Genomic DNA, 16,933 nt, shown 5'->3' on the forward strand with positions numbered 1-16,933 from the left:
ATTTTATTTGTTACGAAATTCTTCTAAACGGCGCAGAAACCAAAGATCATTCGTGAAATAATTATTTCAGGTAGCAGGAAGGAGTCGTAATACGGATGAAATTGTTTGATTTTGTATTACACATTTGCGCAACCACTCGTAGCTAGGTGTGATTCATTATAACAGCTCATGTGGTAGATATTGTCGGGCAGGGCTCACCAATGTGGGATGGCAGGCACCGTGTAGTCCCCAAGGACCACATGAGCAGCCTGCGGGTCCGTTCGAAAAATTGCTGACCAATCACGGGGCATTGTGAGTTTCTATGTCGGTTTTCAGACTTGGATGCGTTATTACTCTCCGTCTATAGATAGAAGATGGTTCTGGCCTCTTGACTTTTCCTTATTCATTTTATATTTCATTTATGTGGTGTAATTGTACGCTATTAAACTATCTAAAATTGTTACAAATCATTACTACTTTAACTACAGCGTGCCAGTTAATTTGACGGCTCTACTTAAGTTTATGCACATTGCGCTGCCGGGTTTCCACAGCAAACAGTGGCTGCGTTAAGAAGCACTGCTGGTCACCATGATCTATAAAAAAAAAATAAAAATCTTTCAGAATAGAATTGGCATTACGTCTGCTTCAAAATATTGACAAGTCTGAAGATGAATTGCTTGACGGAGACACAACGAGTCAGAGTATTAAAGTCCCCTTACCCTGGCCAAGAAGAGGTGCTTGTTGACATCATTCCCCTATGGAAAAAAGTGTCGCGAAGTGCGCTCGGGAAGGAGTTGTTTTGTGTGCAGTACTGCCGATTTACTTCCTCTTTTTCAAAGTAAATTGCAGTAAAGTCATTTGTGACATGTGTCCCTTTTTGTTAGGCCCCAAATCAGCTGTATTTTATTACAGGTGATAGCGAGATAGAGCCGCACAGTGCAATAGGTGGTGGACCAACCATTTCTCATTCATATATATGATATCATTTATATTAATAGATACTCACAACTGGATTTAATAAACAAATTATCTTTATTAGACATTCGAGCAAGTAATAATCATTTTAGTTCAAAATGGATAATGAGTGGACTGACCCAGTTGTTGTTATGAGAAGTCCACAGACAGAGAGACATCGGAGACTCTGGTCCAGCCCTTTCTTAGAAAAAAAATGAAGAACAAAAGAGTTCATTCAGAGCCAAAGACTAATATTAAGTTGCTACTCAATAGCTATTTTCATGAAAAACAAACAAACACAAAACTTTCCATATTTTCTGCTGAAAGTTTTTGCTTTGCAGATATAATAGGCCTATGTATGGAACGTAATTATGAAAATGGTACAGAAATGTCAAATTATGGATCCTGGTCTCATCTGCTGATCAGAGTGATTTAAGGTTCAGATCATTTGTTTGCTTTCACAGAGAACTAAGACAATTCAAAAGTATTCACATTTGACTGAAAATCAGAGGATTTGGACATTTCAAAACATTTTCTTTCTTTCCCTAGAGTGCTATGAATGCATTGTTGAGTTTTTTTCTGTTATCGTAATACCAGAGGTACTTAAATGTTGAGTGTCTCACACATATAATCACAAAGTAATTGAGAGCAGAAAAGCAAGACTATGCTGTGAATGGAGAAAGTGACGTTGAACAATTTCTTACATCAAGATTTCCTCATTCATGTGTTTAATTGTAAAGAAAAGTATAACAACTCCATGGGAATAGATCCACTAAGATCTATGGTGCTTCAAACAAGACATGGGATTTCTATTTATTTAATTTTATGATCGTTCGAGGCTATATTATCTATACAACATGGACACAAAATCCTAATATTATAATGGGTGCACAAAATACTAATTTGTGGGGTTAATTCACATGAACAATCTGTGTACGGGTGACGCGCGGGTAAGCAAATGGCGCACGTCAAACGCTGGAGACGTCAACATCTTCGTCTTTAAAGACAAGTGTCTTTTTGTTTTATGTTCTCAACATTACCAACTTTTCCAAAATGTCTTTATAGTTTATCACAATCCTAAATGAAAACGCAATCTTACTACTGTCTTCCTGTTAAAGAAATTGTGTTTATTAATTCCAGCCTCTACCTTCGTACCTAACGGTCCAGTGGGAGCTACACATTTTTGTTGAAGGGCCACAAATGAGCATTTTTGTGCAAATTGCAAAATGCTATTTTGAACTATTATTTCCACAAGAAACAGTTCCATGTGTCTCATTTTCAATGTTGAGGATGTGCTTCTTCAAAGGTCTTATGTGCACCGATTTGCACCCAAACCTAGTCGTAGAAATCAGCCAATTGATTGCTAATTGAATTGATTGCTTTTGCTGCAATTCAGTAAACCTATTTGTCTATTGCACATTTCGCATTTGCTTGACTGTCGAGACAAACGCTTGTATTGAAACTTAATATATTTGTGTTTTGGCGCTTCTGACTCGCCGTATTTCCGCCGACGTGAACGCCTCACTCCAACACGGAAGTAAAAGTTCTAAACATGTCGGCGACAGGCAGCGTCTACAAACCTGTGAGCCATGTCATATTTGACATGGATGGATTGTTATTAGGTACTTTGCAAAACTCGTTCACACTCGAAGTATTTATTAGTTTTAGTAATACAGAAATGCACTGTCAGGGTTTAAGGAGTCATTTATTTGGAAGCATGCGCCTGTTGTCCAACCTTATAGTGTGACAATTGGTGACTTAATACGTATCACGTTTTTCCTTTAAGGAATGGATCAGCGCGCCGGTAATATTTCACAAAATCCTCTCAGTCGGGAAGTCAAACGTTCCTCATTCGAGCCATACGAATAAATAAAAAATACCTTATTTCATTTTTAATTATTCTAATGTTAACTGTAATTTTTATATACTTCAGTTCTAAAACTTTTGTGTCACAAATCCATACTATTTGTCGCGGTGGGTGTCATTTTTTTTTTTTTTTTTTACAAATTATTGACCAATATAAAGTGTTACAAAAGTCTTCTTTTCTATGAACCAATGTTAATGATTGAACAAGCATGCAATTTTTTGGGTCTGCTGAAAAGTGCTAATTTTTTATGTACAAAGATTCCGCTGGACATTAACAAAAAACTACTTGTTTCATTGTATTAGTTTTCATGTGTGTTGTTCAAAGTAAATACATTTCTTTTCATGTGTTCTGATTTCAGACACAGAGCGACTGTACTCTGTGTCCTTCCAGGAAGTGTGTGATCGTTTTGGAAAGAAATACACATGGGCAGTGAAGTCCAAAGTGATGGGTTCAAAAGCTTTGGATGCAGCACAAACAATCCGAGACGATCTTGAGCTTCCTATTGCAGCAGAGGAGCTTCTTACTGAAACCAGAAAAATCCAAGAGAGGATATTTCCTTCGGCCAAACTTATGCCAGGTTTGTTGAGTCTTTTTTTTTTCTTCTCCATTTTTTGCATTGGTTTTCTGATCGTGTATGTTCGCCTGACACTTAAGTAGGCAAAATTTTACATGATAATTTAGAGTTGCATCGATTAATTGACAACTAATAAATGATCAAATTAGTTCATTAGTGTTTTTGTAATCGATTAATCATTTAGACCTAAAATTGAAAAACAGGCAAACATGTTAACGGGTAATACAAAAATGCAACTTCTCCTTTGCTTTCATATTAGCTATTTTGATAGCAGTGCAAAATGCATCTTGTTTTTTTTTTTCCGAACCAAATTTTCACAAGTCACCAACCAGTTACATCGTTGGTTTAAGCTTGCAGACAAGAACAAATTCTGGTCGAGTTCTTGGTTTATGTGTACTTTCGAATTGGAAGAGGACTAGGGCCGAGAGTGATGACATTTCACAAGAAGACATGGACGTAAGAACGGACAAGAATGCAAATTGAGAAATCGCTATTATGTAAATTGTAAATTGTTGCGACTCAAAAGCAGAAGCTCTGTTGCAAGACAACACTAGAAAGCCTGGCAAGCCCCTGCTAGGCTTTTTCAATAGAGATTTTTCACTCTTGATTTAATATTCCAATATATGAATATTGTAACATTTCAATTTTAATTCATTGCACAATTTTAGACCTTTTTTTTAAAAATACAATGCCTTTTCAATGTTGATCTTATATGCACTTGCTGGAACTGATTAAATTACCTGATAGAATAATCCAATTCTTAATCTGAAAGTATTGTTGAATATTTGCTGGCATTCATTATGAAAGTTGTTATATTATTATATATTTTTTTTATTTTATTATGAGAGACATTTAAGTCTCAAGTTAATGAATAATGGAATTGTGTGTTCATAATTGCCAGTCCTAGAAAATATTCTGATGGTCTCCTTTTATGTTATTAATTATCTTTAAAAAATCTGTAAGATATGTGTTACCCCAAATTTCAGAACAGTAATTAAAATATGGTCGAATTTTAATTGATAATTTCTCAATGTTATTCGTATTTATTTCTTATGTTATGTTTCCTGAAAACCATATTGGCTGCCACATATTTCGCATTTAGTCAGAAATGAATCTAAGAATGTCATGGAACATTACTCGAGAATTTTTGAAAATTGGGGTAAAAATTAGGTGTTTTAATGTTAATTATTATTACTTGAATTGTTTAAAAAAGGGGATTACAATTGACTATTTCATACCTTCTGGTGTTATACCGTGGTGTAAAGTTTTATTGCAAGTGTCTGAAAACGGTCCAACCAAATGTGGCATTAAGTGTTTGATGAACTCCATATGAAATCCATCGTTGTCTTTTGAATTCTAACTTGGTTTGGTACAAATGATGCTGATGATTTCCTTCTCAGTTCCGGGGATACATTTCAGTTTTTCAAAAAAGATTACATTTTACTGCTGTGGTGTGATTTGTATGATTAGGACCTACTTTGGTACAAAAAAGAAAATAATTGAAACCATTTGCAACATTTCTTTCTTCAGTTAGCTTATGATAATCATTTTCCCCTTTTATGCTGCTTTTTAATAAGTTAAAGACCTTCCAGGTATCTTTGATGTGCATTTAGCATATCCTCCTATGCAGTTCCTAAGTAGTAACGTTAATTTTATTTTTGGGGAGTTTTCATCTAATTTCATCAGTGTCACAGAAGCATTCCTTCTCTGCTTGCAATGATGAGGTTGAGTAAGATGACTTTTCTCTTGAAAAGGAGTGGAGAGGCTGGTAAACCATTTGAAGAAGCATGGTATCCCTATCGCCGTTGCGACCAGCTCAGCAGGTGCGACGTTCAACTTGAAGACAAGCCAGCACAAAGATTTCTTTGCTTTGTTCAACCACATTGTACTGGGAGACGATCCTGAGGTGAAGAATTCCAAACCCCAGCCTGACTCCTTCCTGGTCTGTGCCAGCAGATTCAACCCCCCGGCTTCTCCAGATACTGTGAGCATTTATTTTCCAATTTTTATTCATCTAGGGGTGCTTGGATAGATCGACCACCTATCGTGATTGTCCGATTTTCATGGGAGTTAACGGTGATCGGCGATCAAATTCTTTTATGGCCTATCAATCACACTAAGTAACCAATTATTTTTAACCAATATGTACTGTAAACTTTTGCAGCAGTTTCAATTAACAATGATATCCTCATTTCTACAGAGAATTCAACACCATAACTTTGTTAATTGTAGATAACATGACTCAGTCAGAAATGCAACAAATAGCTGCCTCTACATATAACAGGTTTATTTAAACATCATTAGCTGGCTAATTTACTATTCAAATCCACTTACCTTATTGGGCTGATTCGTAGGCTGGACTAAAATACACCTCCAGCCTTTGTGAATAAAATCCTTTTTCTGGCCGGAGGTTCGGACCGTTCCTCCCCCGGGACAGACTGCCCATCTCTGCATCTGACTGTCTTGAAAAGCACTGCTGACATAAAATAAAAAAAAATGTATTATTAGTCTTGTTTTAGAGTGTATCCCTCCTATCACTGAATTATTCTGTGGCCAGCCGTGCCCCTTGTCTCTCCTGTACTCGTACTGCAAAACACTTGAGTCAGCTCTGCTGGTCACTAGACGATACATAACTTGAGTTCATGGGCTGGTTAAGATCTATTTTCAGAAACTGATTTTAGAGCTAGGAGGGGGGGGGGGGTGGCGGGCTTTCCACTTGACTTCCAGTGATCTCTCTTTAGGCATCAAATACTATTAAATAGTGTACACGAAAAGATTGACATTGCTAGTTTGATTGAGCACAACTTTGATTGTGACGGGGAAAATGACAACACAGGCTTGTGTGAAGGAAAAGATTATGGCATTCTTTTCATATCATCCTGACATTTGTGGTCTAATTGAAGAGGTAAATTTGTGGCATTTGGCAGCTCTGCTCTCACAGCCCTTCTTCATTCACTTTAAAGGATTTCTTCCTACTAATAGGTCTGCCTGTGGCACTGCACACCTGATTCTTTTTTTATCTGCAGACAGCCGTGGTTTGGGCTGGCATTTTTCTTGATGAGATATGAAACCACAGCTCAGAGGGGGAATCGACAGAGTGTTCAGTGGAATAATAAATGATGATGCGTCACTCCCTGGCTCAGACTATCTGACAAAACTAAGTGTGTTTCTGCGTGCGTGTCTGTGTGTGCGTCAGTGTGAGAGAACAAAGGTGCGGTGGGCACTCTTATTGGATTTTTCAAAAACTAACACGTTAAAGGAATGGAAAAATATGGTCGCTAATTGGAACAAACTACAGGTAAAAGCAAAGAATTTACAACTCTTCATCTCGTATGTACATGCGATGTTTTTAGTAGGTTTTTATTTACACTTAGGAATGTGTGTTGACTTGCGGGTATTGTTGCAATAAAAGAAATTGCCGAATACGTCTACAGTTTAAACATTTGTTTTATTTTATACTAATCAAAAGTAAATAGTAAAGCATTCAGTGACTGCATGTTTGATATTAATGTACTTTCCTACTTGACTCAATCAAGCATGTTTGAATGATTGAAAAGATCGGCAAATAAAAAACTCGATGAATTTTTAAGCAATTTTCATGCTTTGTTTTGTTGCAAACTACGTGATGCAAAAACTCTATACTCATGACCACTTCAACCACAACAAATATTAGAACGTGCCAATATTTGACATTTTATGGACGTTAAACGTCTTCCTTTCTATTGGCGCTCTCTCAGCTTCGATGAGGAAAATATTGGCATAATTGTTCTGATCATTTCAGAAGTTGGCGTGGTCATGACTATAGAGATCTGCTTGAATTTTGGTATTCTGAAGTTTAAATTGAATTGCACTGACCCAAACGTATGGACGTGAGTAGCTGTCATTCAGTCTGAACGGTTAGTCACAAATAATCAGCTCATACAGTGGCAGTTGCAATTTAGAAATATGCAATATTCCTCCGCGCAAAGCACATGTCACACAGTGCGATTTCATACATTAAAAAGCAGACAGGTGCAGGACAGAGAACCTCGCCCAACCCCCAGGCCACATCTCTCATTGAGTGCTGCACCTCAGTGGCCTCACAGATGAGTAACCTTGTGTAAGCGCTGCCATCTCAGTGAGAGAATAGAATGACAGGAAGAAATGAACTCTCTTCCCCTGATACCAACAGAGAGAGAGGGACATCTCAAATGCAGCATTGATGATGAGACAGGAGATTTTTTACCATAGCTCCACTTGGACGTCTGAGTAAGATTAATGAAACATAATAGCAAGTTCATGCTTACTCTGACACAGAGTGGAGCCAACTAGTTCTGCTCTTGTCATTAATCAACTTGGCGTTACCACTGGGAACACTGTTATAATCTAGCTGTTAAAATCAGGTACAATTAGTACAAGAACTTTTCTTTCCGAAAGACAAATTAGCCCATTATTGCTCGGGAAATCTCATCGTATTCACCTGCAATCTGCAGCTAATATACACTAGCGCTGACTGGTGTTACACAACCAATTAGGTTGGCTCTGTCACTATAGTAAAATGTAAGCCAAATCCATCAGTTTTTAAATCAGAAATAAAAGTTTGAATGCAAATGATTCATACATGAACACGTCATAATTCAGCATTTTACAAACGTAGGGGAAAAAAAATCTCATTTTAATCGAATGTCGGCCAATGGAACTACGCCATCAATAGACAGATTTGGATTTACTTTTTCAAATGTGAGCCCCGCTCCAGCGAAAATACACTGGCCAAATAAATTCTACACTCGTGGTGGACATGTCAGTCATCGTTCCGTCATTATTTCAGGCCGACCCAAACCGTCCGTCGGCTGTGGTGACAGCCACTCCGCCTTGCGAACGTTTTTCCACCAATCACCACACTCTGTATGTACTTGTCTTGTCGTTTTTTTTTTTTTTTTTTTTTTTTTTCTGTGTGTATTTGCGTGCGTGTGCATGTGACGAAAGTCCGTTCTCGATACCATTGCAACTGAGGAACTTAGACCTGCAGTATGATGCCAGCCTTAAAATGCAGCTGCCTTGTTTTGAAAAGCTTCGGTAAGAATGATCAAAAGGGCCTGATGAATTCACTTTTTTTTCTTTTTTTGCAACTCTCTAAAATATTCAAGAATGGGACGCCTTTGAAATAAGCTCTGACAAAATATTCTCTGTGAATGGCAAAGTGAAAATCCCGGCATTCCTCTCATCTGGTGCAAGTCAAGAATTGCGCCAGTGAGCTCGTTGTTTTCTACTATTTTTAAGAGGTATGAGAAGCTGAATGCAAGTAAACCACAATATATAAACTAGATTGTCAAACAAAACATTTCAAAATTCATGAATACAATTCAATCCAAATGTATTTTGAGAGAACATTAAAAACAGGTTTGACTAAAGTGCTGTTTGTTACAAATAAAAAAAAACAAAGGCTGTAGAATTAATGAAAATAAAATCATAGTGAAAATATTAAATATGATAAACTAAACTGAATAACAAAAGCAATAAATCGTAATAATAAATTGAAACTGGCAGCTCTTATGCATGGTCGAGGAATGCCAAGGAGAAGTGAGTTTTGAGCTTGGCTTTAGGCAACGCAAGACACTTTTATTTATATAGCTCATGTTAGACACAAGGGAACTCAATTTGCTTCACACAAGCTGAGACCCAACACTAACAAAAGTTGCTTGCAAAAATTAATCAAATGTACGTTGGCAGCATTTAAGCACATGAACAGAAAAGTGTAATCTTGGGAGCAGTTTGTTCCATATTCTGGATAAAAAAAAATGTAATTATGGTTTACCATTGAATTTATAATTTAGGTACTAGAGTTTCTACATACTCATAGAAACTTTAAACAAATAGTTTTTCCTCACAATATTGGTTTAATAAGCATGAGATTCCATTTGATGATATAAAGCCCCGCGAGTGGACACCTCCAGGGAATGTGATCCTCGCATGCAGCTGCACTTGGCTCATTGAGGGGAAGGAGAAAGAAGAGAAGACAGGCCAAAATTCAGATGTTAGGCGGTGAGGCAGGGAGACGCAATAGTTGCAGAATAGGTGAGGAATAACAAAATGCTTAAGTCTTAAATTGCGATTTAAACTTTGTTACAGAGATTGCTGCTCTAACTTGCTAACCTGCTTCAAACTTCTTTTTAGCGTAGCTCTTGGAGTCTCTAAAACAATGGTTATAAACCTTTTTTCAGTGATGTACCCCCTGTGAAATATTTTTTTTCAGCCAAGTACCCCTTAACCAGCACAAATCATTTTGGGGTAAAAAAGAAAAAATATGATGATGATAATGACAAGACGTAAACACGCCATCTGTGTCTGATTTATTAAAATTTAGAACTTTTCTAACTTCATTTGTATTGTTCCACAGAAAAAATAATCAACATAAAACGTCCTCTTTTGGATCATAGTAAGCATAAATCCAAATAAAACAATCTTCAACATACATCTGGAATTTTGCTCACTCTGGTCTGGCCTTCTTTTGCACTTGTGCCTGAGTTTTTTCAGAAAACTTATGCTTCCACCACAATTCCATTGTTTGCGACTTCAAGTTCAAGTTGGGTCAAATCATTCTAGTGTGGGTTGAATCTGAGTTTTTAAAATAATTAAATTGAATAACTTACTGAATATAAAATGTGTTTTATAAACTTTTATTTTCCTGAAACATTTAATTAATTCGATAATTATTTTTAAATAAATTTGTTTGTTTTCTTTACAATCTCGCGTACCCCCTGCAGTTCCTTCCAGTACCCCCAGGGGTGCTAGTACCCTCATTTGAGAACCACTGCTCTAAGAGAGCATCCCGTTGTGAGTGTAATGCCGGGGATGGCACATAAGGTCCTATTAAGTCAGCATGAGAGGAAAGTGATAAGCCGTGTAATATTATAAGATTAACAAAACCTTAAAGTCACATCTCAGGTTGTCCTGGTGCCAGTCAGTATAGGAGTCGTTTCATCAACATTTCTTGTCCAAATAAAGTTTTTGGTGGCAGCATTTTGTACCAATGACAGGATATTAACACTAGGACCAGAAAAGGAGCACAATGTAATAGTCAAGGAGATCAAATGCCTCTGCGTCAAAAAAAAAAAAAAAAAAAGCAGTCCATTAATGTTTTTAATATGTAGTTGAAGAGAGTGTGTTATCCATATTTTTGACTCCAGAACTTGCACTTGCTTGATTTTTGCCACAATCACTTTGGACTTGCATAAAACATGGAAGACTACGACTTGTAAATCGTGACTTATTCCTCCTCCCTACCCCCTCTTTATTGAGCCTATCATTAACGCTGGCTCTTACTGTATTTGTGGTCTCTGCAACAGAGAACAGCGATGGCGAAATGTTCCACACTCCTTGCGTGAGCCTATCCCCATGGCTTCAAAATCATTTACGGAATGTTGCGGACAATCTGTCACTGCCACTTACTTACCCGCCGCTGCTTGCGGTACACGCTTGATGCACGTAGTGTTTTCTTCAGTCTCAAACGGAACGACATAGTGGTGATTTATGTGCGTTAACACAGATGTAGGCGTCAGCTTGTTAACGTTTCAGTTCGTCAGCCGGGCAGGCTTAAGGTCGATAACTGCAATATTTTCTGCACCGATGAACAAGGCCGTTTTAGGCACAGTTTGAGTTGATTGTATTGACAGTGATATAACATAATGTATGTGATCTATCCATCTTAAAAAACTCACTTCATACTGAGAGGTGTTCTTAAAAATCCGTTTACCTAGATTAAACGTATCATTCTGATTATATTATTCCATCTATGACTATTTTTGGGTCTCTGAAGTACCTGCTTATATGAATGCACAAATGACGCTATTTTTTTTTTTAACTGTTCAGAGTTTTGCCAGATTGTGACATCACACTCTTATATCGAGTGGCATTTGTGTTGCACTATTCTTGTGCTTGCAACGTAATCAAAAGTGGAAAAGTTCAAGCAGTTTGAATGCTTTTGCATGCCTCTGTAGATAACATTGCCTCCTTGCAGTGTTGCTCTGCCCATAATTGGCTTCTCCCTGTGTGAAGATCCCTTTCTGCAAAATTTGGACTACACAAATCTACCGTATATGTCAAAGACAAAACCAAAGAGATGCAGTGTTGTTGGATGTACAGTACAGATCCAAGATGCGCACATCTCTCCAACACTTCCAAACCATAGAGGACATCACAGCAAATTGGCTTCATTGTATTTATTTTGTGATGGAAACATTCCAGCTTCCGTCTGCAAAACCGTCGTCGTCTGTGCCAGCCATTTCACGTGTGACTACCATAGCAATCTAGGTCAAGATAATGTTGGACTGCAAATGAGACTCTTGGTAAAAGATTGATCAATCCAAATTACCAGTGGCAAAGCTACAGATGATGGAACTGTAAGTATTAAAAATAATACCTGCAGTTTTTTTTACATGAGCTATTTAGCACTAGCTAACGCTAATAATTTGTCATATCAATGGCTGGAATTTCAACCCACACTGTCAGTTCTCCTATATATATATATATATGCATATATGTATATTTATATATTAATTTATTCATTCATAACTGACAGCCTCACGCTCCGCTCATGCCCGGGCGGAAGTTGTTCCTCTTCGGCTTAACTACCACGCACGCCGGCCGGTCTCCTCCAGAGCTCTCGCACGGTCCCGAACGGAGCGAAATGTCGCCCCGCTAGTGCCCGGGCGGAAGGTGCTACTATTCGGCTTAACTGTGACACACGCCCGCCCTCCTCCCCCGGAGCTTCCATTCGGTTAAACTTAGGGGCCGCTTGACACCGCCCGTGCCCGGGCGGGAGGTCCTCCTCTTCGGCTTAACTGCCACGCACGCCGGCCGGCCTCCTCCGGAGCTCTGGTACGGTCCGAACCGCGCGAAACGTCGCCCCAAATCGTGCCCGGGGGAACGTGCTCTTCTTCGTCCACTCTCCTCTTCGCCCACGCTCTTATTCGGCGCACGCCGGCCGCCTAACCGCTCCAGTGCCCCGTCGTGCCGCTCGGCGAAACTACAATGCCCCCGAATATTTTTTAAACCCGCGAAGCACTGAACCCGGGAAAGGTGAACCGCGAAGTAGCGAGGGTTCACTGTATATGTGTATATGTATATATGTATATATATATATATATGTATATGTATATGTATATATGTGTGTTTATATATATATATATATATATATATATATATCACTATTTGTATTAACAATAACTCCTCCTAGTGGCTGTTGACAATCTAATTCGACATACAAAGTGGGCTAAATAAATGGTTGCTATTCTGACGAATTTGTAAGTTTGCTCACCTCCCAAGAAATGAACAGTCTCTATGTTTAGAGCTGCTCATGGTAATAGTCCGTTGATGACTATCGCTCAAATATGCTTAAAAAGAAACACTATCCTAGTTGCAACCCCTGTGTATTTTATCAAGTGAAATATTTGATTCACAAGCAAAAATAATTGAGTTCTCGTGGTGAACCCGTGTTGGCGAGCACATTGCTATGGTATTTCTTTTAGTTGGTTCTCACATTTGCACAAAGCTCAGGAGAGCTTTTGGCTCACTCCACTTTGCCAAAATCTCTAAATCCGTCAAGTTTCTCAACTGCCGCTTGGAAAAATTCAGCTCCCTTCACAAGTTTTCTATTGACTTGGACTCTGTAGCGTGTGTGTTCTACTCCAGATGGTATGAGCTTTTTCTTGAACCATGACTTTGTTGCCCCGGTCGAATGTTATGCGGCATTGTCATGCTGGAAATCGTATCCACGAGCCAAAGGTTTTACTGTATATTGCTTAGTTCATCGGTTCCTCAATGCTGTGATGTCACTCAGTAACCTTTGCAGAAATAGCATGTTTCTAGTCGTCCACGCTTGATTATGGCCATTGTGTTCTTTGGATCATACTCTGTTTTTTCACCCGCCAAACACGGTGGGTTGCATGTTTGGCAAATACTATTCCTCTGTTTTTTTCTAATCACAGCACTTTCTCACAAGCCTTATGAGTCTTTTTAATGTTGACAGGCCAACCTCAGACAAGGCCTTTCCACATTCTTTCTTAAGCACGGCACTGAGAGCGCTCTGTCCATTTGGGCACCAACCACTTCCTTGTCCAGTTGCGATCAATTCAATGCCCTGAGAATATGATGGAGTGGATAAATGAAAATATTCCCAGGCAGGTTTAGCTGTTCCTGTCTTTTGCCATTTTCACATGTTCAAAAAAAATCATAAATTAATGAATTGATTGAGTCATTCATTCACTGATATTCCTAGACAACTGCTGTTGTGTTAGCTTAGGTCCCCATTTAATGGAGATCATTAAATGCTGTGTACTTTCTGATTTTTTTTTCTTTCGAATTTCTCATGCACAAAATCACTCCATTAGGCAAGGTCTTGCATTGAATTCCAGACCGAGGTCAGTGGAGGATTATTTTTTTGTTTTCTCACCAAGCTATAGATGTCATTCATTCCAGCCTTATAGAGGTATACAATATTATCCCATTATATTTTGTAAATTCTTTAGTATTGATTTCTTATTTCAATGGTTTTAGGAGTGATAGGACGATATGAAATTAATTATTAGAACATCTGCTCTTTGTAGACGTGATGAGTTGAAATCAGGAGCACCCACGTTTGTGTTTTATGTCAACCTCTCAGTTTATAGTGTTATGTATTTATTGCTTGTATAGAACTGTGGTGTATTTTTGACTGCTTTTGTCTATTACATTGATCACAAAAAAACATAAAAAAATGGAGGCTGTTTATTTGACTCATTTTTGTAACTGTGTAAACTCGGAAATCCAGCGGTGGCTCAAATAATTATATCCCCAACTGTAATAAGTGTTTGGCAACAAATGTTCACATTCAACATTTGTTAGTTTTATAAATGCCCCATCTTTCATTCAGCAATAATCCGTTAATCCCTCTCATTTAAGACAAAAAAAAAATTGCATCCAGTACAGTCGTTGGAGAGATTCCAGTCTGCAACCTGACTTTTATTGCGGTGCCTTTGAGCAAGAAAGCGAATGCATCATCTCAGCAAAGTTTGCATGACTCCATCATGCTGACATCTTGTGTTTGGGCTATACAATAGAATTGAAAATGAAATCATGCATTAAACATTTTGAATCAGAGAGCCTTTCTTGAGTTTGGTACCAAAAAGTCTTATACATTTTTTTTCCCTCCCACTATAGACTAGACTGACCTAAATAGAAAGTAAACTACAGTCGTGGACAATTTAATCTATCTGAAAGGCATGCTTTGGTCCGTGGGGGAAGCACGAGCACCTGGAGGACACTCACACAGTCTCGAGTTGAATTAAGCCGCGTAGTTTTTGCAGCAGGATGGCAACTAGAGTATGTGTATGAAATGGGCCGCAGTTCTGTTAGGCAGTTGGCAAAAACACTGAAAGCTAAAATACGTATATCGTGTCCGTCTCTGATCAGATGCATGATCGTACCGACCAAAAATTACAATAATTCCTGACAGAGTGACAGAGTGGCCTCGTTTCTGGAGAAGGTGCGTTCAGAGAACATTCCAAATGAACAATTTCCCGTCATTTCTGTGCTATGAACTTGATCATGGGTCAGGGACTGTAGATCAACTAGTAAATAAAAGTCAACTTTTAGCTCAGGTCTCACTAGACCTCAGTTTTGATACGGCACCCACAATATGCACCCTCCCTGAGTGCAGAAAACCATGTTGGCTGTTGGTGCCTCTAACTGGGCTTTAGAACCCTAGCTGGGAGTTCTAAATGTGATTTAATATCCGTGCTGGGAACCCAAACTGTGTTTCAAAACCTTAGCCATGCAGGAAACCTGGACTGTGTTCTTATGTATTCAAATGAATTTAGTTTTTCTTTTTTTAAGGCAATTATGTTTTTGGTTTACATCTGAAAGTTCCAGTTGACGTCGAAAATTGTAAAGGTAAAGCAAAAACCTCATTGCCTTCAGAAAAGAAAAAAAAATATTTTGAAAAGTGAAAGTTCTTGAGGGTTTATTTAATAATTAAAGCATTCGTTTAAAACTACATTTTGTGTTTATTTGTATTGTCCTGCTGTGACAAACATTCATAAAAAAATCAGGATGGGGCTAACACTGTTTTTCAGAAAATGGATGTCCTTCTTCGAAATTGAATAATGTGCAAAGTGCAATGGTAATTATCCAATAATACTCATTTTTACAAATTTTTCCAATAAAACTCATTGTTTAAAAAGCATACATTTAAAAGTTAAATCCAAAGGCTTCAGATATTTATGGGTGTACCGACCGTTTTATCATCTGAGTCATGGCTCTTGAAGTGCCCACAACGACTCCGATGAGTTTCCGTGCAGCGTATAAAAATGTAAACAAAGCCAATGGAGTCTGGCTGGTGGGGGCACCTTCCTTCAAATTGCATTTTTAATGGCTAGACCGCCTCCCCTAGGTCAACTGCACTCCTGTGAGAAATGTCAAGCTCATCAGATTGAAAATGGAAACGGTGCCTCTGTGTCCCATTTCCCTGCATTTGTTTTTGCTCTCAGCTCCGCCGTCTGCCTAATAGGCTTATGGAATAGTATAATTTGGTTGTCCTCCATCTTGTCTCCCCACACAGTGCTTGGTATTTGAGGACGCTCCCAATGGTGTGAGGGCGGCCTTGGCTGCGGGGATGCAGGTGGTGATGGTTCCGGATGAGAACTTGGACCCAGCTCTGACTCTGGAGGCTACGCTGAAGCTGAAGAGCATGGAGGAATTTCTACCGCAGCTCTTTGGCCTACCAGCGTTTAGCTGAACCTCAGGAACAACCCCCTCAAAAAAAACAAAACAAAACAAACATTGTCTCATCATGTCACTGTAAATCGTTGTGATATGTTTTGGCACTATCAGTTATATTTTATGTCATGTGGGAGATCTCAAATTTTAAGGGAACTCTTCAAAGCTGATGACATGACCCCCCCCAAAAAAAAATATTCGACTGAAGGTTATCAAGTGTTTATGCAGTTTAGCTTCTCCATACCCAAAGAGGAATAAACTTCTTTTGCCCTAAATACATTACACATAACTGATCCAATCCACAGCCCCGTTATAATTTGCACAACTATGTCACCCCGCCCTCTGGTTTCTAAGCCAGATACTTGAATCAGACATTATTGAAAATGACCCCTTTTTTTGTAGTTGCTTGAATACATCTATTTGGACTCTGGAGTGTCTGCTCACCTACCAAATGCCAAATTAAACCAAGTACATCTTTTGTGAGCTGCCTTTTTTATTTTTTATTTTTTTTGAAAAATGTGTCTGAGAGCAAGCCATTCAGATTTTTTTTTATTCGGATTTACATAAATTTGCTCACACCAACTTACTCTGCCCTTGATATGGCAGCTAGGCTGGGTTTACACGTATTTGGTCATCGTTCATCCACTAGTTTACAGCGCCAACGCAAATAGGTAAGCAGAGCTGCATTTAATATTGTTGGAGGCACACATTCGCTTAGAACTTCAAAGTAAGTCTCTGAAAAATAACATGTCCTTGTCAAGGGGAAAGAGTGAGGGCTATTTGTGTCTGGTGACGTGTACAATGCATACTTACACTAATTTGCAAGT

The 16,933-nt window shown here is 38.5% G+C and overlaps 1 protein-coding gene across 1 annotated transcript; it reads left to right on the forward strand.

Annotated features, from left to right (window-relative positions):
• The first annotated feature begins 2,433 nt into the window (after positions 1–2,433).
• Positions 2,434–16,584, forward strand: pudp (pseudouridine 5'-phosphatase). Its single transcript, XM_088290910.1, has 4 exons — positions 2,434–2,555; positions 3,159–3,377; positions 5,129–5,358; positions 15,949–16,584. The coding sequence occupies exons 1-4, from the start codon at positions 2,486–2,488 to the stop codon at positions 16,123–16,125; spliced, it is 696 nt and encodes a 231-aa protein (XP_088147036.1). The 5' UTR covers positions 2,434–2,485; the 3' UTR covers positions 16,126–16,584.
• Positions 16,585–16,933: the final 349 nt, after the last annotated feature.

Source organism: Idiotropiscis lumnitzeri, chromosome 3 (assembly GCF_059441095.1).
Source record: "Idiotropiscis lumnitzeri isolate Australia: NSW breed Sydney's pygmy pipehorse chromosome 3, RoL_Ilum_1.0, whole genome shotgun sequence".
In the NCBI taxonomy this organism is placed as follows: Eukaryota; Metazoa; Chordata; class Actinopteri; order Syngnathiformes; family Syngnathidae; genus Idiotropiscis; species Idiotropiscis lumnitzeri.

Coding starts and splice junctions, on each gene's coding strand:
- pudp (XM_088290910.1), top strand. CDS start 2,486: ATGTCGGCGACAGGCAGCGTCTACAAACCTGTGAGCCATGTCATATTT. Junction 2,556..3,158: donor CATGGATGGATTGTTATTAG/GTACTTTGCAAA, acceptor TTCTGATTTCAG/ACACAGAGCGACTGTACTCT. Junction 3,378..5,128: donor TTCGGCCAAACTTATGCCAG/GTTTGTTGAGTC, acceptor TCTCTTGAAAAG/GAGTGGAGAGGCTGGTAAAC.